Source organism: Hippopotamus amphibius, chromosome 12, assembly GCF_030028045.1.
Source record: "Hippopotamus amphibius kiboko isolate mHipAmp2 chromosome 12, mHipAmp2.hap2, whole genome shotgun sequence".
Classification (NCBI taxonomy): Eukaryota; Metazoa; Chordata; class Mammalia; order Artiodactyla; family Hippopotamidae; genus Hippopotamus; species Hippopotamus amphibius.
In genome coordinates this window covers 75356600-75379719 of record NC_080197.1, presented here as the reverse complement: position 1 = coordinate 75379719, position 23120 = coordinate 75356600, and the positions used below count along the sequence as shown (strand labels likewise).

The 23120-nt window shown below is 56.9% G+C and overlaps 2 protein-coding genes across 2 annotated transcripts; both read left to right on the top strand.

Moving 5' to 3' along the window:
- The first annotated feature begins 1908 nt into the window (after positions 1–1908).
- Positions 1909–7138, top strand: PTMS (parathymosin). Its single transcript, XM_057704145.1, has 6 exons — positions 1909–2073; positions 2408–2980; positions 5891–5962; positions 6135–6213; positions 6354–6415; positions 6580–7138. Exons 1-6 carry the CDS (start codon positions 1909–1911, stop codon positions 6628–6630), a joined length of 1002 nt encoding a protein of 333 aa, XP_057560128.1. The 3' UTR covers positions 6631–7138.
- Positions 7139–8514: 1376 nt separating this feature from the next.
- On the top strand, positions 8515–14676 carry LAG3 (lymphocyte activating 3). Its single transcript, XM_057702604.1, has 8 exons — positions 8515–8904; positions 9207–9354; positions 9742–10001; positions 10628–10891; positions 11278–11553; positions 13532–13774; positions 14064–14191; positions 14472–14676. Exons 1-8 carry the CDS (start codon positions 8847–8849, stop codon positions 14610–14612), a joined length of 1518 nt encoding a protein of 505 aa, XP_057558587.1. The 5' UTR covers positions 8515–8846; the 3' UTR covers positions 14613–14676.
- Positions 14677–23120: the final 8444 nt, after the last annotated feature.

Below are 23120 nucleotides of genomic sequence, written 5' to 3'. Positions count from 1 at the left end.
CAAGGCCTCAGAAATTTTTCTCTGGAAAGGAGCAAACACAGGCTGGCATCATTTAACACTCTTGGCCCCAGAGACCAACCCCAAGGAACAGGGGATGCCCTTTCAGCATCCCACTCATTCCAAATGCATCCTAAGTGTCCCGGCTGGCTTTCTTCTCACGAAGCCAAGACTTCAGGAGACTGATCTGTCGTCCAACCAGGCAGTGAGGGTTAAGGGGTGCTTCTCCCATGCAGGAAGGAATTAGATCCAGGCCTCCTGCTTCCTAGATCTTTTTCCCCTGGTCCCTAAGGACCCTAGTGTCCAAACTCTTAGATTCTCTAGGCTCTCCCTTGGGCCTTGGGGCAGGATTCCCATTCTCTGCCTCTCCATCTCCCTGGAATTTTCCACTGCAGCTGCCTCCGCTCCCAGACACCCCTCCCTGGGCAAAATTCCCGGCTCCCTCCGCCTCCCCTTCCCTAATCACACCTCATTCCCACCCCCGGCCCTCAGGCCCAGCCCACAGTCCAACCCACAGCCCACACTAACGCCGGTGGTCCTAGCTAGGGAAATGGGAGGCCAGACCCTTATAGAAGGGTGAGAGGGAGGGTCCCAGGCTCTCTCTAGGGCGGGGAGAAGGGACAGTGGAGGGGCTGGTCCCCTGTGGGGCTGGAGTGGGGGGAGTGGCCCTCCTCAAATCCCCATATAAGGCAGGGCAAGCAGTTAGGATCCTGGATTGGCTGATTCAAATGAGCATTCCACCTGGCAACAGGGTTTCTATTGGCTCTCAGGAAAAAATAGGAGGAAGGTGGATGGAGGTTGTTGGTGGCGGAGATTGGAGGGGGGGAGGGGAGTGGAGGTGACCGGAGTGGGGGGCGGTTACCAGGGCAACAGGGTAAGAGCCCAGCAGGGTGTCCGAGACAGCAGGCGGGGCTGGGGGGTGGAGAAGGGGGGAAGAGGAAAGGAGGGTGGGAGGGAGAGGAAAGAGACTGACGGGGAGGGAGCGAGACAGGGAGACTGGGGGGGGGGGAGGTAAAGGAGTGGGGGAGAGGGAGATAAATGAAGCAAGAGAGTACAGAGATGGAGAGGGTCAGAGATCGCTGAAGACATGAGCGAGTGTCTCAGAGAAACAGAGAGAGAGAGATGGAAAGATCTCAGAGAAAGATGGACAGAGTTCGGCAAGGAAAAATCTGGGTGGGGCTCCAAGATTTTTGAGGAGATAGAGACTGAGAAACTGATGGAAGAGTCAGAAAGAGAGACTGGGAGGTGTGGACACCAAGGGACCAAAAGATAGGGGTATTTAAGCACTCAAAGACTAAACGGTGATGATGGGTCAGTTGTCTTTTTTATTAAGAAAATGAAAATGATAAGAAGATGAAGACTAATGATAGCCAAATACAGGAGTGCACATACACCAAAGATATCTTTTTCCAAAGCCTAGCTTTCCATCCCATCCACCTTCCTGACCTTTGCTACACACCCCAGGCCTCCTGTGCCCTCCTGAAACTCCAAGCTTCTCAAAATGACCCAAAGATACTGAGAGTGAGGAAGAGGAGCTGAGGGTGTGTGGAACGGTGTGGGCTGGAACCCCCTGCAAAGGAGGCAGATATCCTCCAGAAAGGCTGGGGAAAATGGTACCAGAGGAAAGAGGCACACCAAGAGAGGGGAAATGTGGAAAATAAGGATGTGAAGAAGAGTTGAGGAAAACCAGCTAAGGATATAGGTCCGAGTGACAGACTCAGATGAGACAAGAACAGTGTTGCCTGGAGAAAGAGGGAAGGCAGAGATGGAAGGTAGAAGAGGGCAAGTGAGAAGAGAAGGGGTGACAGAAGAAGAAGAGAGATGTGAGACAGAAATGGACGAGGAGGGATGAAGATAGAAGGACCAGGCAAAGAAAAGTGAGGTAGGATGGGCAAATAAGAAAGGTCGAAGATGGAAAGGGTGAAAGGAGATTGGAGGGCCTCTGACTCCACTCAGATCACAAGCGAAAGCCAGGAAGGGAGGAACCCAGCAGGGGTCACAAAAGTCAGCCTCGGGCAGGACGGGGTGGGCGGCCCTTTCTGCTCCCTCAACCCCTCCCGAGGCCACCCAGAGAACGTAGTGCCCGAGAGGGGAAATCCAGCGAGATGTGGAAGTAGCTCCCGCCCTCTTCCTCCTCTTGAAGCTTCTGGTTTCTCAAATACCTGCCCGGCCTTTCCATCTGCTTCCCCCCACCCCATCCCTTGGCAAAATCCCAGGGCTTTTTAGGGAAGGTCAGTAGGATCCAGGCCATCCCTCCAGTCCGCCCCCAAAAGATAGACTCCCCATTCGCAGGCAGTAGGTCGGGATTCGGGGAGGTCCCTCCCCGCAGGAACCCCACCCCTTCCCACCTCCTCGCCCCACTCCTTTCTCCGCGCGACCGTAGTCTCTCCATTTCCCCCTCCTGGTCTAGTCCTCCCTCCCGCCTCTCGCGCGCTCCCTCCCCTCGCTTTCATCCTCCTATCCCCACCTCTCCAACCTCCGCTTTCATCCCCCTCCCCTCTCCTCTCCTCCCCGCTCCCGCCTGCCCCACCCCTGGGAAGCCCCTCCCGTCGGGCAGCGCCGCTTTATAAGCAGGTTCCCTGCCCGGGGGCGGCAGCGGCTGGTCGGCGGCAGCTCTGCGGGTGCGGGGGCGGCGAGCCGAGGACCAAGCGACCGCGGCCGGAGCGCGCCGGCCACCGCCCGCACCGCCCTTCCGCCCGCCCTCCGGACGGCCGCAGCCCTGCGGGTCTCCGCTCCGGACCCACCCCCGCCCCACCCCGCGCGCCTCTGCCGCCTCTTCCTGAGCCCCAGCTTGCCGAGCGGCCGCCGCTGCCGCTGTCGCCGCCGCCGTCGCCACCGCGCCAGGTTCCGGCCGCGGCCACCCTCCGCCGTCCAGGGCCCTTCCGTCCCGGCCCCGGGACCCCGACTCCGCGCCAGCCCCGGCCCCGGCCCCGGCACCATGTCGGAGAAGAGCGTGGAGGCAGCGGCCGAGTTGAGCGCCAAGGTACGGGCGGGGCCGGCGGCGGCCCGGCCCCCGCGCGCCCCCCGGGCTCCGCGCGGTCGTGCGCCCCGGGCCGCCCCCGACGGCCCCACGCTGCTGCCCGGGCTCGGGGTCCCGGCGGACCCCGCTGCGCCCTCCCCCCGCGCCCCAGCCTGGCGCTGCCTGCCCCGCTCCGCGCGGCTCGCGCCAGCGCCCTCTAGCTTCCCGAGAGCCGCGCGCCCGGCTCCCCGGCCTGGCCGCTCCGGCCCCGCGCGGTCCCCACCCCTCTCCGGCCGCGGCTCGTGCGCTTCCACCCCGGCCGGTGCCCGTCGGAGCTCTGCGCGTCTCATCTGCCCCCTCCCCCGCGCCCCTCTCCGGCGCCCCGTCCCCCGTCTCCCGTCTCCCCTTCCAGTCTGACCTCACCGTTCCTCTACTGAGCGGTTTGAGAGCCTCCGGTGTAAACAGGACTCTCCCGGGAGGCTGCTCCTCTCGGCCCCTCCCCTCGAGGCCCGACCATCTCTCGCTTCTCTCCACCGACAGCTACTGCCTCTATTTTCTCCTTTCCTCCTTTCCTTGCATCTGCACCCATTCCTGCCTCCACTGGCCTTCCGCTTTTTTATTCTCTATAGCCCTCCTCCAGCGTCTCCCCCCACACGTGAAGAATCTTGAAATCCTAAAAACCAGGAGGCCGGGAATAGCCTTCGAAAAAGCTGGGTCTCAGCATTGCATGGCATTGCATCGTGCTGCCCTTGCTCCTGTCAGCTCCCTTCCTTGGCTCCATCCCTTCGCCCTTGCCTCTCTTCCAGCCTTTCTCTAATTTCCCTAGGGAACCTGCTGAGTGTCGCTTGGGGAAATTAATTCGGCCAGGGTTTGGGGGCTGGGAGCCCAACCTTGGGTGGGGGTGGTTGCTGGAGGTCACAGAGGTCTCCCGGAGGCCGGTGAAGTGAAAGGGGGAACCAATGGGATTCAAAGCAGTGGGAGAGAGGGGCTCCCTGTGAGATCTGACAAGGTGTGTCAAGCGGCCCTCCGGTGGGCTGTGCGGTGGCATGTGACTTCACTGAGTAGGTGTCTTTGTATGTCTGAAATCCAGCGAGTGTGTGGGACTGCCCGTGTCAGTTACATGTGTGCATGTAGAGACATAGCTGTTCTGAAGCCATGTTGCCGCTTTGTGAGTGCCGGGTGGCTGTACTGTGCTCTTGTGCTGTCTCAAGAGTGTGTGCCAGAATGCCCAAACACCGGGCCATGTGTCTCTGGATCGCGTGGGCGCCCCTCTGTAGCTGTGTGTGTGAATCGGTGTCAGCCTGTGTCAGTGTGTGTGCCCGTGTTGAGTAAATGAGGCCAGAGAGCTGCTTAGCACAAGACCCAGGTCACATACTCTCCTGGAAAAGGGATCATGGAAGGACAGTGACCAGACGGCCAGGACCGGACAGGGGAGGAGAGGGCCCTGCCCCTTGGACTTTGGCCTCCAGTAGACACCCTCCCTCCCTGGCACTCACTCTCCCTCCCTCCATCAGCCCCGATGAGAAACTCAGGCCAGGGCCACGCAGACCTGACACTGGGGTCCCCAGAGAGAAGCTGACGATTGCCTGGCTCTCCAGGCCCAGAATGTAGGGGAAAGCCCACCAGGTAGTAGAAATGCCATACCCACCAGGTGGCAGAGAAATGAGGGCAGCGAAGTGGCATGAAGAAACCTAGCTGGAGTGAGAGGCGCAAGCGTTTTGCGCTCCCCATAAAGGGAGAAGGGAATTGAGCGTCCCTGCAAGCCAACCGCCCCGCACCAAACCTCTCCGCTGTCCCCAACCCTGTGCCAGAAAGGACACACCCTCCCAGGGTGATGCACTCACCCAGAAAACTTCCATCCACACGGAATCAGATACACAGAGTTGCACACCAACACCAGATCCGATCCGATCACTCAGAGACACCACAGTGCCTGCCAAGGGGTGGGGTGGTGAGAGGACTGGAATCTCAGTTGGAAGGGCCATGTGGTGTCCCTAGAGAGGGGACTCTTGGGAGCACCTCCCTGGGCCATATCACATCAGGACAAGACATCAAAGGTGTGCCAGCTGGGGTCTTGGGAAGGAGAGAGGGGCCCTGTGGAGGGAGGGGACTCTACACAGGTACCTTCCCCACTACTTTCCCATCCCGTCCACACACACCTTGTCTGTCTCTTCATCTACCAAGTCCCAGAGTCTTTCCTTTATCCTACTTCCCCCCTGGGAGTGGTTACTCCTACTCTTCTCCCACACGAATGCACACACCACACCAGGACACACACCATGGGTGGTCGGGAGGAGGAAGCCACCTGCACTGTTTTGGGCCAGGAGTGGGCAGAAGTGAGAGGGGGCCCAGGGAATCATTCTAGGGGGCTCTTCCTATTCCTGTAGTGTTGGGCCAGGTAGGAGCCTGAAGAGGAGGGGGGCACACAGACAGAGAGAAACAAAGGCTTTCGCAGCTGAGGGGGAAGCTGGGAGGGATGCCCAGGAGAGAGTACTCAGGAAAAGGCCCCAGAGGTAGACAAAAGGCAGAGCAGGGCCGGCAGTGGGAGGGGGCAGGCGAAGGAGGGACCTCAAGAGGGGGTGGGGCATCAGGGCTGCAAGCAGATGGAGGGGATTTGCTTTGCTGAGCTGAACTCTTCAGCCGGTGAGGTTGGGCAGAACTTGGTGGGGGTGCTGAGTGATTACCTTGACTGCCTTTTCCCTGGCTTCATCGCTTGTCTCCTCCATCGAGTCTTGGGGAAGGTGTCTGGTCTCAGCCCCTCTGTGGCTGTGAGGACCCTGGGACCTCTGTTTGGTCTCTAAGCTGCCCTGGCCACCTTCTCCATCTCCCACTCTTCTACGCTCACTGCAGAGGGAGAGTCGCAGCTGGAGGGACTTAAGGGCTGCAGATCATTTGTAGTGAGAGGAAGGTGACCTCTCTCTCTCTCTCTTGCAGGACCTGAAGGAGAAGAAAGAGAAGGTGGAGGAGAAGGCGAGCCGGAAAGAGCGAAAGAAAGAAGTGGTGGAGGTGCGGAGGGGTCACCTGCCCACCGTGCCCCCAGCTCCCTTCCTGGGGGCCCGCCTTTCCTTGATCCCTCCCACCCCCGCCGCCCCGCCCTCGGGCCCTCCCAGGCCCCTCGCCATTGGCCGTGACGGTGGGTGGAGGCACAGGGCCAGCCTGACGCCTCCCTCTCCCGCAGGAGGAGGAGAACGGAGCTGAGGAGGAGGAAGAAGAAACTGCCGAGGACGGCGAGGAGGAGGATGAAGGGGACGAGGAAGGTGGGGAGGGGCAGGGGAGGCTGGGCTCAAAGGAACAGTCAGGGTGGGTTTGAAGAGCTGAAGCAGGGCTGAGGGCCGCCACAGGGGGTCTCTGCTGGAGCTTCCGGCCCTTCCCCAATGACCCGTTTCTGGCTCCTCAGATGAGGAAGAAGAAGAAGATGAGGACGAAGGGCCCGCGCTGAAGAGAGCTGCTGAAGAGGAGGTTTGGGCTGGGTTGTGGGCTGAGGGGCTGTCAGGGATGCAGCAGGGCCGGGAGCCCTTTGGATTTGGACCCAGAGCCCGGTTGTGCAGGGCGGGGGCTGGAGCAGGACAGCGGGCGGTCCCTCTCCCTGTTGACAGCTACCCCAGCTCTTTCCCTCTCCACAGGATGAAGCGGATCCCAAGCGGCAGAAGACAGAAAATGGGGCGTCGGCATGAGCCCCCTGCCAGTGGGCTGGGGGTGGGAGGCCCCGCGGGGCCTGGAGGTGGGGGTGGGGACAGCCGAGCGCAGCCACTCTTCACCTGGCTCTCTGCTCTGGGCCCCGCGCCAGAGCTGCCACCCTCTCTCCCCAGCCTTGTCCTGCCGCCCCTCCAGACACTTGCCCCCTCCATCCTCACTGCCACCTTCCACCTCCTGACCTGCTCCATCTGAGCTCCCCAGCTGGTCCCCAGTTGCCCCCTCCCTCTCCCTCCTCTCTTCCTCCCTTCCGCCCCCCAGCCAACCCCACCCTCCTCTGGGAGCCTCTTCTTCCTAACGTCTGCATCCCAGCCTCACATCCTGCCCAGCCCTCCCCTGCCTGATCCCTGGGTCTCCCTCAGATCCCCTTCCTTCAAGACAGCGCCAGGCCGGGGTGGGGCCAGGGTTGGGGCCGAGCCCCGCAGCTGCCCCCCTCCCCTCCCCTTTTTGTATAATTTAATAAAGAAACGGTCGCGCTTCTGTTTTTAACCTGTCTCCTGCTTTCCCGGGGCGGAGCGAGCAGGGTGGCTGATGGCACATTGTGTCAGGACCCTTCCCCTCTATAAACACAGAGGCGCCTTCCTACCACCCACCCCTCAAGAAGACAAGAGCAGCGCTCCAGGGTGCACAGGGGGCGCGGTGTCTTTGAGAGCTGACTTGGGTCCTGGTTTTGGATTCTTGGGGATGCTCCTCCCAGCCATACACACACCCTTCCCTGCCAGCCCACACTAGGCTAGACACTGCTGAGCCCAGTGGAAAGCTACCAGCCCTATTGTGCTGAACCAGGCAAAGAAAGAGCCTCAGAAACAGGAAGTCCCGCCTCTGAAGTGGGAGAGGGCAGAAGGTCTGGGTCTCAGCCTCCTTGGACGGAGTGAGAGTTGCCTGGCACTGAGGAAGTGAGCTCCTGGTTGCGCAGGGAGAACTCCAGGGCCTCTTGTGGTTCCTCTGGCCTTGTCAGCCTCCGTTCCCTAGTTCTGCCTCAGTCCATCCTGAGTTTGATCTCTACTGCAGGATTTCTGCATTTATCCTCATCACCCTGCTTGCCCTCTCTTAGTTCAGAACCTCTGGATTGGGAGCGCCTGCTCATTGCACAGAGGTCTGAGCTAGAGAGGGTTGTGTGTGATTCATTGATACCATTCACCCCCAAAGATGAGAAGACAGCTGCAACTCACCCCCCGGGGGCAGGATCACACACACACACACACACACACACTCACAGCTTTTGTCTTCACACTCCCTAACTGATCTTGACAAATTGTTGAATCTCTGAGCCTGCCTCATTTTCCTCATCTGTACAATGGGGGATAATATTACATTTCATGCGTTACTGTATGCAAAGTGCCCACTGCAGTGCCCAGCACATAATGAAGGCACAATACAGTGTAGCTATTTTCCCTGTTGCAGGGGGTGCCCTTCTTCAGACCCACCATCTTTCAGGGTACAACAGAGCTTCTCAGAGTCCCTGGATGGTTGGGGAGGCAGGTGAACAAGGGTAACGAAGTCCCGGGAAGTTCAGGGAGTAAGGGAGGGGATGAGTGCCAAGGAAAGGGCTTGCCAAGGAAGCGTGTCTGTGGGACCTGGGGAGGCAGCTCGGGGTGAGCAAGTGGGTAGTCTGAGGCAGAAGAGAAGGGCAGAAGTTCCCCAGGAAAGAGAAGAGTCAAGAGGGTGGGGGAGGAGTGGAGGGGGCGGCGGGGACACCCAGGCCTGAGGAAATAAACAAGGGGAGCGCCACCACAGGGGTGGAGGGTGACGCTGCTGGGAATCAGCCCCCTCAGACTTTCCACTGCGAAGCGAAACCGTGAGCCCTGGGGTGCTGGGGGGGGCCAGGGGGAGGGGGAAGTGGGGAAGGTGGAGGGAAGGCAGAAGGACAGGGGCCAGGGCCCTGGGAGCAGCAGAACGGCCTCCAGCTCAACACAGCCACTTTGCCTCCACTCTGCTCTCCGCCAGCGCCTTGCCCCGTTCCCGGGGACCCCCACCCCACCTCACCCCCTGACCCCACCCTCCGGCTGCCTGACCTGGCCCGCTTTCCTCTAGATTCCAGCCTTGGTTCCTCCCTCTCTCTCCAGGCCTCCATCCGTCTTCTAGATTCTCTTCCTCCAACTCCCTCTTTGCAGAACCTCTTTTTGGAACATCACTCCTTCCCCACTTTCTGACCTCTTCCCTTTGGAGGGCTGTGTGGCCCAGACCTCAGGGGGAGATGCAGGAGGCTCGGTTCCCGGTCTGGCTGCTTCTGCATCTGCTACGGGCGGTGGCAGGTAAGGTGGGGACCACCCTCTGGGAGGATTGACCTCCAGACCCACAGCAGGGGGTCAGCAGGGAGCTCTCCATGACTGCGCAGATGCCAAGGTCCTTAGATTGGGTGGATTCTTCTAACACCTTTCTTGGGGCAGTCCTTCAGCCCCTCAAAGCCTCTCTTTGGTCTCCCGCTTGGCAGGAAAGGGGTAGAAAACCAAGGTCTCCCTCAGCCCTGTTTCTCCTTCGGAAAACAGTGAGGCTCCTCTTCTTTGAAGTCTCTTGGCTCATGGCCCCTCCCCTTGGCCTCTCTTTTCCTCCCCAGTGGAGGCTCCAGACCCTGGGGCAGAGGTCCCGGTGGTATGGGCCCAGGAGGGGGCTCCTGCCCAGCTCCCCTGCAGCCCCACAATCCCCCTCCAGGATCTCAGCTTTCTGCGAACAAGACAAGTCACTTGGCAGCATCTACCAGACAGGTATGCACCCCAAACTGTGGCAACAGGACCCCCAAATCCGGCAGTAAAGGCATTCAGATTTACAAAGCCCAAGCCAGCCCTCTGTGTTCTCCCCTGAGCTGTCAATACCTCTGAAGCTAATGGCTCAGCTTCCCCTGCCGCCCCCCACTTCGTCCTTCCTCCGCAGGCTGCTCCCCTCACACCTGCATCCCCCAGCACCCCTGCCTCTCCAGTAGTGGATGGTGCTGGCCCAACCGAGGCAGGGGACCAGGGGACTGCACAGTTAGCAAGCAGTCCAGAGAGCTTCCCTTTGGGTGGGCTTTTTCATCCTCAAAGTGTGGTTGGACTGCCTCTCCCCCCGGGGCTTCTTCCCCTCGGATTTCTCAGTCCCATCTCTCTCCCACTCAGTGACCCCGCGGAGCCCCCGCCATGGGGCCCGGGGCCCCGCCCATACACGGTGCTGAGGCTGGCTCTCGGAGGCCTGCGCATCGGGAGGCCGCCCCTGCAGCCCCGCGTGCAGCTGGATGAGCGCGGCCTCCAGCGCGGGGACTTCTCGCTGTGGCTGCGCCCGGCGCGACGCGCCGACGCCGGCGAGTACCGCGCCGCTGTGCGCCTCGGGGACCGCGCCCTCGCCTGCCGCCTCCGTCTGCGCGTGGGCCAGGCGGCGGGTATGTGGGAGCGAGACGAGGGGAGCAGGGCTGGGAGGAGGGCGCCCCATATCCCGCCGCCTCGGAGGCAGGAAGGGCTGGGCAGAGGCTGCCTGTGCTTCTAAGGATGCGCCCCCGGGGCCCTGCCGGAGAGCCCGAGCAGAGGGGCGGAAGGGGGTGGAAGGTGCCCCCAGAGAAGCACGTGTGTTGGGGGAGGGCCCTGTGGAGCGATTTTATCACCCCTTGAGCTCCCCTTCCCCCACTCACAGCAGGAGTGCCAGGGTGGAGGAGGGGAGGCACCCCTTGGAGGGGAGAGTGCGGGGCTGGAGTGACTCAATTCAGACATCTATAGCTTAGGAGTTGTTGGGCTTAGTGAGAATCCTCAAGCAAGTCCTGGAGAAGGGGAAGGGTAGACCAAGCCCGTTAAACTGGAGGCAGGGGCAGGGGAGGTAGGCAGGGGACTCCTGGGCCTGCATTTTAAGCACCTCCAGAGGGCAGGCACTGGGCTGGGTCAGGGTGCGGAGGAGGGTTGGGAGGGAGAAGACAAAGAGGTCTACAGCCAGGTGCCTGTTTCCAGGAGCTTCCAGCTTAGTTAGCCTGATGTATTGGGAAAGTGGGCCTAATCAACCTTCTCTGTCCTTGCCCAGTGACTGCCAGCCCCCCGGGGTCTCCGTGGACCTCCAAATCGGTCATTCTGAACTGCTCCTTCAGCCGCCCTGACCTCCCAGCCTCTGTGCACTGGTTCCGGGGCCCAGGAAGAGTCCCTGTTCAGGAGTCCCCCCATCACCTCTTAGCTGGAAACTTCCTCTTTCTGCCCCACGTCAGCCCCTTGGACTCTGGGACCTGGGGCTGCATCCTCACCTACAGAGATGGCTTCAATGTCTCCATCACGTACAACCTCACGGTTCTGGGTAACTCCTCCACTCTGCCTTCACACTTGACCACAACCCCTTCCTGCCCCCTGTCACCTCCCCCTGACTTATGAGCCCCCAAACCAAGCTGATGGCACCTGTGATTGCTCTGGGCCTCACTCTCCCACCGCTTTCTCTTTCCCTTTGCAGACTTTCAGCGGCTTCTCCACTTCTAGCTTTTCCCTTGGCCATCCAGCCTCATTTGCCGGCCACTGGTCTGCTGGCCCACCCACATTCGGGGGTTCTGAGCATCCTCAGTTCATCCACCGTATTGTGCTCCTTAGCTCTCTTCATAGCTGGACCACCTCCTTCACCCTTTTCCCTCCCTTCCCTGCAGACCTAGTGCTCCAGCCCCTCTGTAACTTGGGGTTTCCTCTTCTCTGCAGGTCTGGAGCCCTCAGTCCCTCTGACAGTGTACGCTGGAGCCGGTTCCAGGGTGGAGCTGCCCTGCCGCCTGCCTCCGGGTGTGGGAACCCAGTCTTCCCTCACTGCCACGTGGGCCCCTCCCGGGGGAGGTCCCGACCTCCTGGTGGCTGGAGACCGTGGCAACTTTACCCTTCGACTAGAGGCTGTGGGCCAGACCCAGGCTGGGACCTACACCTGCCATGTCCACCTGCAGGGGCAGCAGCTCAGTGCCGCTGTCACTTTGGCAGTCATCACAGGTCAGCCCCAGGTGGGAAAAGACAGGAAGGGAAAGCTGACTGGGCAAAGACTGGGCAAGTCTGCCTCAGGATGCCAGGCCACTGGGCACAAGTTGCAGGGGCTGCCCCTCATGGCCTCCTCTTTTCTCGCCCCCATATAATGAAGAGAAACTGAAAATCTCCCCTGAGTCACTGGATGAATGTTCCACTCTTTTGTAAGGGACTCCCCTGCTCTGAATCGGGGGGAGGGTCGGAGAAGTTAAAAGGAGAGGTGGCAAAAATTTGAGTGGTTCAAGAGAGGTAGCAAATGATTCAAGAATCCCTGCCTGCTTTGGGGCCAGGGCTTGGGTTAAAGTTGCAGGAAGTGACCTGATTGGGGAGGAGTTCATGAATCAGTCCCTTAGTCAGCAAATATGTACTGAGCGAGGGCTTTTCAAGACAGTATAAAAACAAACAAACAAACATAGAAGAAGAAACCAAATAAACTCAGAAAGCATGTGTTTATTGATCGGTAACTATCACAGCTTGGCTGTGTCTGCAGTGCTCACCTGTGCCACTGAATGAATAGTAGTGCCACATAGTAGGCGCTTAATAATGTATATTGGTTGAATGAATAAATGAATCCGCTAACAAATAACACATCTCCCGAAGACCAGTGCTGGATTCCATCTGCTCCCCATGTATCTCTACCTAGATATGGTACCCATGCCTCAGCTTCACTCTGAACCCTGTCTTTTCCTCACACCCAATCCTCTTGCTAAGTCACCTTCCATCAGTAACTCCACTCATGTCCTACTCATTCTGAAAACCTGGCCTCCTCCTTCCCAGTTGGTTGCCACAGCCTACCAATTCTTTCTGTCCAAGGTCTTCTTGAAGGTCAACTGTCTTGAGTCAGTTTTCTAAGCTATCTGCATGGGAGCTCAATGGGAGAGGGATTGTTGTCCCTGTTTCACAGAAAAGGAACTTTCCCAAAGTCACATAGTTGGGAAGTGCCAGACTTGGGGCTTAACTCAGGTGTCTGTGCCACCAAATCTTCAGGGGCCTGTACACCATGCTCAGCTCAAGGCCCTTCATTGATTTTCTCCTCCTACCACACTGCCTCCTGCCCCGCTTCCCAAACTGCACAGCTTCAAGATGCTCTTTCTCTAGACGGGTTAGTCTGTTCTCTAGACATTCAGAAATGGGGATGGAGTTCATCGGGGGAACACAGATGTGAGCCACAGCAAGGAAGCAGGAAAAGTGCAAGGTCTCCTGGGGGCCAACTCACCTGAAGGGTGGGGGTTCTGATCATTTGAGTAGTAAGTCATGAAAATGAATCTGAAATATTTGTTCTGTGATCCTTCGGACCAGTTTGAGTTTGAACAGTCCCCTGAAGGCAGTAGGGAGCCTGGAAAGTTTGGGGGCAGTAGAGTGATCTGACCAGAGCTTTGTCTTTTTTTTTTTTCTTCCAAATTTTGGCAGCAATGACTTTTTTTTATTTTTTAATTTTTATTTATTTATTGTCTGTGTTGGGTCTTCGTTTCTGTGCGCAGGCTTTCTGTAGTTGCCGTGAGTGGGTGCGGGCTACTCTTCATTGCAGTGCGCTGGCTCCTCATTGCCGTGGCCTCTCTTGTTGCGGAGCATGGGCTCTAGGCGCATGGGCTTCAGTAGTTGCGGCACATGGGCTCAATAGTTGTGGCTCACGGGCTCTAAAGCGCAGGCTCAATAGTTGTGGCACACAGGCTTAGTTGCTCTGTGGCATGTGGGATCTTCCTGGAGCAGGTAATCGAACTGGTGTCCCCTGAATTGGCAGGCGGATGCTTAACCACTGTGCCACCTAGGAAGTCCCCAGAGCTTTGTCTTGATAAGATTAATTTGGCCAGGACCCTGATCTCCTCCCCTCAGCCTCACTGAATCAGAGCCCAGATGAGTCAAGGCCATTGAGACGTGGGAGCTGAACCTATGCTTTCAGTTAAGGGGGCCAGGGCCCCCAAAGATCTCTTCCCTCCAATTTTTTCAGTGACTCCCAAGTCCCACGGATTATCCGGCAACCTGAGAAAACTGCTTTGCGAGGTGACTCCGGCATCTGGACAAGAGAGCTTTGTATGGCGCCCCCTGGACGAGCAGTCTCAGAGGAGTTCCCCGGGTCCCTGGCTGCTGATGCCAGAGGCCAGACTCCTTTCTCAGCCCTGGCAGTGCCGTCTGTACCAGGGCAAGAGGCTTCTCGGGACCGCGGTGTACCTCACTGAGCTATCTCGCCCAGGTCTGAGACCCCACAGCGCCCCAGCGCCAACTCCCGACCAGTCACCTCCATCTCACCGCCAGACCCCCGCCCCACACGCCACCCCATCCCCGCCCTTTCCCTTCCAACCAGGGAGCTGACTTCTAGCTCTTGTCTAGGCCTGACCCACTTCTGCCACTAATTAGAGGAGTGAACTTGCACGAGTCCCTTAAACTCTCTGGGTCTCATTGTCTGCAAAATATGGGGGTTTGGCAAGACGTCCTTCCAGCCGAGACCCTATGCCTGTTCCAATCCTGTCTTCTCTCCGTAGGTGCCCAACGGTCCGGGAGAGCCCTGGGGGCCCAGAAAACAGGCCACCTCCCTCTCCTCATCCTTGGTATCCTCTTCCTGCTCATGTTGGTGACTGGAGCCTTTAGCTTCCACCTTTGGAGAAGACGGGTGAGCTGGGAACCCGCCTCCCCAGTCCTCGGTGTGCTGTCTGGCACCCGTCCCTCAGGAAGATGAGCAAGGTGGACCCCTAAACTTGCCCTCAGAGCCCCCTCTTCCTGAGCCTCTGCACTCCAGGGACCTCTTGTACCTGAGGGACCCAAGGGAAGCTCGGAGGGGCTGAGGGAAGGCTTGGGACCAGATGGGCTGGGAGGGGGCCAGGAAGGAATAGCTTATTCCCTTTCCCTTCCCCTTCCTCTTCCTCCTACCCTCCATGTCTGTCTTCCCACAGTGGCGACCAAGAAAATTCTCTGCCTTAGAGCATGGGACTCACCCACCTCAGGCTCAGAGTAAGATAGAGGAACCAGAGCCAGAACCGGTGCTGGAGCTGGGGCCGGAGCCCGAGCCCCAGCTGCAGCCGGAGCAGCCCTGACATGGAGCCGGGCAGCCCCCGCATCTCCGCAACTCCGTGCAAATAAACTCCCCATCAGCAGCAAGCCTGAGTCTGGCCCCTTCTTGCCCAGGGAAGGTTCTGTCTCTCCCCAGCCTCTGGGGCTCCCTTCTCACACCCCGGCCTTCTGACCTACTTTCCCCAGCCAGTCTCACATCTTCCTCTTTTCCATTCCTGGTTTCTTCGTGATTCTTTCTTCCTGGTCTCTCTCTTGTGTTTTCTTTCTCCTGGGCAGTAGTTTTCCTTAAGGTCCGAGAAGCCCTCCCCGCTCCGGCGCTCTCCTCCATCCTTTTGCTCACGTCGCGTTGGCTGCCCTGGTTTCCCTTATATTTTGCTCCTCTGGCCCACCCCACGCGGGCCCCACTTCAGCACCATCCTTGGCCCTCTGGCTGCACCGCACGCACGCGCACACACGCACACACTCACACACGTTTGGAGCAGCCCAGCCGGGTCAAGTCCTCCCGTAGGTGGGGTCTCGCCACATTTCTGGGTGGCAGCCTCCGCCCCACCCCCACATTCTGCAGCCCTGGGCGACCTGTCTGGGCCCAGGCATGAGAACACACTGCCACCCAGTGGTCTCTGTTTGTCACATACCACCGGAGGTCACAGGGCAGGCTGGGGCAGATTAGCAGTATGGGGACAGGGGACCAGGCGGCTCAGATACCCGTGGGCTGGCTCTGCCTTTGTGGCCGCGCTCTCTGTGGTCCGCACACGAGCACGCACCCAGCAGCTGTCTCCTGCCCTGTGCACCCTCAGGACACGTCACCCTGGCCCCGGCAAGGTTATGATCCAAGTCTGACACAGGGGAGTCCTGGGAACAAAGGCCCCCACGTGGGGAAGAAAACACCCAGCCAGACTCTGGCTGCCACTAAAGCCTCAGGAGTCAGGAGACCTGGCTTCTGATCCAGGCTGTGCTGATGTGACCAGAGCTGGTCTCTCTGAGCCTCAGTTTCCTCACCTATTAAATGGGACAAGGATGATAACGCACCCAACGAGGTGGTTGCGAATATTGGATAATAAAAGGGCTTTGAAGACTGATATGTGCTGAGCATCCATTGGTGAAGGAGGAGAAGACCCATGAGCCTGCCTGCCCCCCTCACTCTGTCTGTCTGCTGTCTGTCTGTCTCTCTAGGAGGGAACATTCCTCTGGGCTGGGCAGACGGTGCTTTAGCAAGCGCACGCGTGCGTGCACACACACCCCCAGAGGGACCGAGCCCTCCGCCTGCAGTGTTCGCAGGGCTCTGGACTTGGGCTGAGGGAGCCGTCACCCTGGACTGGAGGGAGAACACACTGCAAACGGGTGAGAGTGAGTCTGCAGGCGTGGAAGCCGTGGTGCACAGACACGGGCTGTGGCAAAGGCCCTGCTACTGTCCCCCTGAGCCCGTGTGCTAGGCGCAGTGACACAGACACAGACCATGAAGTTGATGACCTGTGCCGTGGAGACACAATGGCCAGAGACTTGGGGACAGAACAGAAAGGGACACCTTTGTTCTGTGCAGAGCCCTGGTGGGGAGGGGCGCCCTCTGAGGCCTGAATAATGACCCACTTGAGGCAATCGGACGTTCCCAGCCTTAGAATGGTCGGGACCCTTACCTCAGCACAGGCAAGGACACAGGGGCGCAGAAAGGAGGCTCTGGGGCTCACCAGGGATGGTCGCACTGTAAGGAGAGGCCTGAAGTCCCTTTGAGCAGCCACCAAAGCACATCCCCAGCCTTTGCCGTGGGCTGGGGGGTGCTGCCTGGGAGACTCCGCATCTCTGCCCAACCCCTGCTCTCCACGGCTGTGGTGGAAGTCAACACGTTTTCACAGGGTAGGGGTTTCCTGGAAAGTTCTGTGGGTGACATTTTTCCTCTCTGCGCGTTGACAGACTCTGCCCTTTGGGCTTCTTAGAGGAGTCACTGAGGATTCACGGGCTCTGTGCAGGGACTTCCCCATGCTCCTGCACAAAGGGGACAGGGAGGGGACAGAGGCCACCTGTTCCTCCACCCACTGAGGAAGAGCAGAGCAGAGCAGAGGGCGGAAGGAAGAGGGGGCAGGGGGCTTGTGTATGCAGCCCTCCTTTGATTAATTCCCGGCCCCTGTCTCTGTGGGATCTCTCCTGGTGGGGTGAGTTCCTCTGGCCCCAAGCCCTACACCCCATCCAGCAAGATAACCTCCAGCTCTTTTCTGTCCTCTTAGGGCCTTCCAAGGGAGCGAGGTAGATTCATCCTGTATCACCAAGTTTATCTGCAAACCGACATCCCATGCTGGGGTCCTGGAGGGGAAGGGGCATCAAGGAGGCAGGGAGCTCATGAGGGCCGTGGGGGGAGGGAATCATCTTAGGTCCTTGTTAAAAAGGAAGCGGTGGCGGGGTGGGGGGGGGGGGGGAACTTCCCTGGTGGCGCAGTTGTTCAGAATCCACCTACCAATGCAGGAAACATGGGTTCGAGCCCTGCTCTGGGAAGATCCCACATGCCATGGAGCAACTAAGCCCGTGCGCCACAACTACTGAGCCCGTGTGCCTAGAGCCTGTGCTCCGCAGTGAGAGAAGCCACTGCAAGTGGGCAACGAAGACCCAATAAAGAAATAAATTTATAAAAAAAGGAAAAAAAAAAAAAGGGAGGGGAGCTCCCTGGTGGCCTAGTGCCGTAGCCTGGGTTCAAGCCCTGGTTGGGGAACTGAGATCCTGCCAGCCACGCAGCACAGCCAGTGGGGAGGTGGGGGGGTGGGGGCAATGGGGGAGAAAAAAGGAAGGGGGTGTATTGTCTACTGCCACACAACAAATCACCCCAAAACTCAGTAATTCAAGACAATAAACATTATCTCACAAGTTCAGGAATCTGGAAGCAGCCTGGCTGAGTAGGTCTCTTATGGAGTTGATGCTAAGATTTGGGCCAGGGCTGTAGCATCCAAAGGCTTGGCTGGGCTGGAGGATCTGGTTCCAAAAAGGCTCCCTCAGGTGGCTGCCGGCCAGAGGCATTGGTCCCTCCCCACATGGGCCTCTTCATAGCGCTGCTCGTGACATAGCCAGACGAAAGCTACCATGTCTTTATAACCATCTGCAGGGTGATATGCCATTCCTTCTGCCGTTTTCTGTTGGTTACAGAGTCCACGCTGGTACAGGGCGGAAGGGGACGACATAGGGGTGTGAGTTAAAGGAGACAGGAGTCGTGGGGGCCCTCTTATACCCCGCTATCATAGTGGGGAACAGTGCCTGAAAGAGAAATAGGCCAAGACAGGGAAGAGGCCTCTCTGAGTACCTACACCCCCGGCCCTGCCAGGGGCCTGTTGAGCTCCTCCAGGTCTATCAGCCAGAAGCTCTGGAGGCCAGATGAGGTCCAGAGCTTTGCCCAGTCAAGTGTGTCAGGCAAGAGGCCATACTCTGCTCCTTCAGGTCTGTGGTCCCATTTGCCAGTGTGTCCCCCACCCCGATCTGGTCTTCTCATCTCCATGGGGCAGGGCGGCTCCAGAAAAGTCCCTTCCCCGCCTCCCCCACCAGCTGGATGTATTAGGGTTTAGGTCCAGGTCCCTGCTGTTACCCCTTCCACAGACGAGGTGAGCTTAGGGTTCCCTGCTGGGGCCCACCCCAAGATGGGGTTCGCCCTTTGAAGGGAATGAGGTTGGGGTGGGGATGAGTTCTATCTGCCCCACTCTGTGGCTGACAGTTTCTCCAGGGGCTGCAGGTGCCAGCTGGCTGAGCCCAGGCCGGGCTCTGAAATCTGCCTGTTCATACCTCCCGTGCGGCAGGAGCCCTTGGAACCACTCTCTGAGAGTTGCAGAAAGTGGCGTGGAGCCAGGGGGAATGTGGCCTGGGTGGAGGTAGCTCAGCCCCGCAAGACTCCGCTTCCCAGAGAACAGCCTCTGTGACCCCTCCTCCCCCTCCCCCCTCCCCAAGCCCTGCCCCCACCCGCTTTGCGGAGGGTGTGGGTGCAGCTGCAGCTGTTCTGGTGAGGATGCCACCACAGGACTGCACCTGGGGCTTCCAACCTCCCTGCTCCACAGGCAGTCCTACCCCTTCTCCCAGAGCCTGGTCCCCGACACTGGCAGCAGCTTGGGTGCTGCCTTCCCTCTGCCTCCATCTCTTGCTTCCACCTTGGCCTCCCTGCCCCCTCCAGCCTGGAGATAAAATACATTCAGCAAAAATAGCTTTGTGTCAGGAACCAGGAGACTTCTGGAAATCCTGATGCTTCATGCCTACCGTCATATGATGGGGCAGAGAGCTTAACTTCAGTTTCTTCTTCTGTAAATCGAGGATAGTAATATCTGCTAAGAAGGTCTGGCATGTGCTAATGTACGTGAAAGTGCTTTGAAAATGGAAAATCTCTCTGTAGATGTCAGGGAACTTGGTGACGCTGCTTGGTGACGCTGAGCCTCACAAGCCCCAGATGAGATCATTGGCCTCCTACCCCCTCCATGGCTGTGGAAAAATAACCTCCCTCCGCCTCATCCTGGCCTCTCTTTTTTTTTTTATATTGAAGTATAGTCGATTTACAGTATTTATTAGTCTCAGGTGTACAACATAGTGATTCAATATTTTTATAAATCATACTCCATTTAAAGTTATCACAAAATGATGGCTATATTTCCCTGTGCTGTACAGTATATTCTTGTTATTTATTTTACACAGAGTAATTTGTATGTCAACCCCCTGCCCCTACCTTGCCCCTCCCCCCCTCATCCTGGTCCCTTTTGTATTTTTTAAGTCTTTATCGAATTTTTTATAATATTGCTTCTGTTTTATGTCTTGTTTTTTGTTTTGTTTTGTTTTTTGGCCCCGAGGCACATGGGATCTTAGCTCCCCGACCAGTGATCTCTCCGACCAGGGATCGAATCCGCACCCCCTGCATTGGAAGGTGAAGTCTTAACCACTGAATCGCCAGCGAAAGTCCAATCCTGGCCTTTCTTAATGCAGAGGAGAGGCAGTAGGGTGAGGGGGAGCATCCAGGGACTGGGGCCCAAGCAGGTGAGTTCAAATCCTGGTTCCATCAAGTGTGGTTACTAGCTTTGTGTCTGTCAGCAGTTCTCTTAAAACTCTTCACGCGTCAGTTTCCTTACCTGTATGGTCTGGAAAATAATACCAGCCTGATCATTGTTGTAAGGATTAAATAAAATACACAACCATAGAAAGCACACAGCAGTTCTAAATATTCAATAAAAAACGTGTTGTCTCTTCCCCTTTTCTCTTCCTGTTTGAAAACTGCAGAGGGAGAGCCAGGTTCTTGGGGCATTGGTTCCTGGGAACCCATCTTCACAGGCAGTCACAGACCACAGACCCAAGAGCTGGGAGGCATCACACTGTCCATCTGGTCTTTCGGTTGCAAACGGGTGGGCCCTGAGCTAGATCCAGCCCTTGGAATGCTTTCTGTGATTTATTCAGTGTTAGAACAAAACACAAAATTAGTTGCCAACATTAAAATTAGGAGATATTACATAAATGTCTGGTTTTCCACCTTCTCTTGAAATTTTGGCAGAGCTGTTGACTCCGGGTTCATGTTCTGGTACAACCTCTGCTGCCAGCTCAGCTGGAGCTGTGTGGTTAGCAGCTGCCCTCATTAGCTGAGGCAGGGTCTTTGTTGACCTCGTTCCCCACCCCTCCCTATTGTTTACTACCAGCCTGCTTTTCTCAGTTATAGCACATAGCAGGCTCCTAGAGGCATTTAAGTCTGTGACCCCTGCTCTAGCCCCTCTGAATTCATTCATTCAGAAAGTATTCAGGGACTTCCCTGGTGGCGCAGTGGTTAAGAATCCACCTGCCAATGCAGGGGACATGGATTTGAGCCCTGGCCCGGGAAGATCCCACATGCCGCGGAGCAACTAAGCCCGTGCATCACAACTACTGAGCCCATGTGCCGCAACTATTGAAGTCCACCCACCTAGAGCCCATGCTCTGCAACAAGAGAAGCCACTGCACTGAGAAGCCCTCGCATAGCCCCCACTCGCTGCAACTAGAGAAAGCCCGCGTGCAGCAATGAAGACCCAACGCAGCCAAATAAATAAATAAATAAATAAAGTCTACAAAAAAAAGAAAGTATTCAAAGGCCAGGGGCTGGAGGGAGGGCAGACCAGGGAGTTAGTGTTTAAGGGGGACAGAGTTTCAGTGGAGGAAGGCGGAAAGATTCTGGGGATGGATGGTGGTGAAGGTTATACAATAACAGGAATGCACTTGGGCTTCCTGGTGGCGCAGAGGTTAAGAATCTGCCTGCCAATGCAAGGGACATGGGTTCGATCTCTGCCCTGGCAAGATCCCACATGCCGCAGAGCAACTACGCCCATGTGCCACAACTACCGAGCCTGTGCTCTAGAGCCTGAGAGCCACAACTACTGAGCCCGTGTGCCGCAAACTACAGAACCCACGCCACAACTAGAGAGAGAAAACCCACATGCCTTCAACGAGAGAGAAGCCCATGGGCCACAGCAAAGAGCCCGCTCACCTCAATGAAAGATCCCGTGTGCTTGCCACGACTAAGACCTGATGCCACCAAAAATTAAATAAGTAAATAAATAAATCAGACCCAACTCAAAAAGACTTCAAACAAAATCAGAAAACAAGTATTAAAGGTCTACCAGGCCCAAGGTACTCTGAGTGCTAAGTGAGACAGGCGTGGTCATCCCTGTAGCCTGTGAGACAGACACTAAATAATAATTTCATCATTGTTTTGCTTGGACAAGTGCCTCCAAGGGAGAAGCCACACGGGGTGCCGGGAGAGCTCACCATAAGGGAACCTTCATTCGACTGGGGTGCCTGAGCAGCCTTCTCGGACTATGAGGAGGGGTCATGTGGCGGGCGAGGGTGTGGAGCAAGATACAAACAGCAGATCCTGCTGCTGGGCTAGGTGTGCTGCTCCCCCCGCCCCTACCATCACCTCTGGACCATCCGCCACCAGGCTTTTTTCAGGGGAGAAATCAACCTCAGTCTCATTTCAGCCTCCGTTATGTTGAATTTCCTTTCCCTGATAGCAGAGCCCAGTGGTTACCAATATACGCTGCCCGCAGAAGCCTTTCTCAACCTCCCAGCTGAAATAAGGTTCCCTGTGATAAGCTGTCCCAACATTCTGTGCTTTTCCCTTTGTAGCACGTATCCAGTTGTAATGGAATTATTCAATGTTTAGTGACCATGTCACGGGCTGGAGAGGCCACCATGTCTAGCTTACTTAAAGTCACATCTCCGAGCCCCAGCAGAGTACCATGGGCTGGTAAACACGGCACACTTGTTGAATATACGGATGACTGGGGAGAACTGGGCCGGGTCAGGGGTTATAATCTTAAATGTCTACAGGAGCCTGCTCGGTCATGTAAATGAGAAAAGCAGGCAGGCTGTACAAGGGAAGGATGTTTGCATTCCTGCTGGAAGGAGGACACACACTCTCCTTTGAGGGATATGCCTTAGCGGTTGCACCTAACACTTGGCGCTTGTATCCATTAACCAAAAGTGAGTCATTTAGCCATACCCCGCTGCAAGGGAGGCTGGGAAATAGAACTTCAATCTGGACAACAATAAGCTCAGGGTTCTATTACTAAAGGAAGAAGGAGAAGACAGATTTGGGGGACAACTAAAGGTTTGTGCAGAGAGAGAGCTAAGATCTGAAGAATGGATACAAATGTTTCAGACTGGTGGTTCTCAATGTGCGGCCCATGGAGGCGCCCCTGAGACCCTTTTGGGGAGGGGGGGTTGCCAGGTCAAGCCATTTTCATAAAAATAATAGGACACTATTTGCTTCTGTCACTATGTTGACATTGCAGTGATATTGCAAAAACAATCTGGGTTAGACCGCCGCCTTAGCACAAATCAAGGTCGTGGTGCCAAACCACGCTACGGTCACTGTGCTCTCCACCGCCAGGCACTTGCAGTGAAAAAAGACAAAAAAAAGTAATGCCAGTTTCACTTTAGAATGCACTTGATGAAGCAGTAAATATGTATTAATTGTATTAACTCTCAACCCTTGGGTACACTGTGTTATGAAATGAGAGGTAGCAGAAAGCACTTTGGCTGCAAATAAAGCACGATGGTTGTCTCAGTAGAAACACTTGTATTAGTAGTTGGCGTTGCAAACTGAGCTAGCCACTTTTGTTCACAGTAGGGGAATGCTGTGATGACACGCGAATATTGGAAGGACCACTCAGGCTGCTGTGCAGAGGATGGCCTGGAGGAAGGTAGAACGGAGAGGCCAGGAGACCAGTGAGGAGGCAGGAGCTGTAGTCTAGGCGAAGGGTGATGATGGCACCTTGGATTGGAGTGGTGGTGGTGGGGCAGACTTCAGAGCTGTTTAGAAGATAATGTGCAGGGGAATTGGTAAAGAAATACATGGGAGGGTTTGGGTGAGGAAGGAGTCAGAGATTATATCCAGTTTCTTGGGTTTGAGCAGCTTGGTGGTTGGTGGAGCCCTCATTGAGTGGGAAAACTTAAACAAGAAGCAGGTTTGGAGGGTAATAGTAAGCAGGTGATGAGTCTGGTTTGGGATGTGTTGAGTTTGCTATGTCTGGTGAACATTCAAATGGAGAAGCTCAGTGGGC

Excerpts from the sequence above, each read along its gene's own strand:
- PTMS (XM_057704145.1), top strand. The coding sequence starts at position 1,909 with ATGGAAAGGGTGAAAGGAGATTGGAGGGCCTCTGACTCCACTCAGATC. Across the intron at positions 2,981-5,890 it reads CGGCCGAGTTGAGCGCCAAG|GACCTGAAGGAGAAGAAAGA; the intron begins GTACGGGCGGGG and ends TCTCTCTTGCAG. Across the intron at positions 5,963-6,134 it reads GAAAGAAAGAAGTGGTGGAG|GAGGAGGAGAACGGAGCTGA; the intron begins GTGCGGAGGGGT and ends CCTCTCCCGCAG.
- LAG3 (XM_057702604.1), top strand. The coding sequence starts at position 8,847 with ATGCAGGAGGCTCGGTTCCCGGTCTGGCTGCTTCTGCATCTGCTACGG. Across the intron at positions 10,002-10,627 it reads GCGCGTGGGCCAGGCGGCGG|TGACTGCCAGCCCCCCGGGG; the intron begins GTATGTGGGAGC and ends GTCCTTGCCCAG. Across the intron at positions 10,892-11,277 it reads GTACAACCTCACGGTTCTGG|GTCTGGAGCCCTCAGTCCCT; the intron begins GTAACTCCTCCA and ends TCTTCTCTGCAG.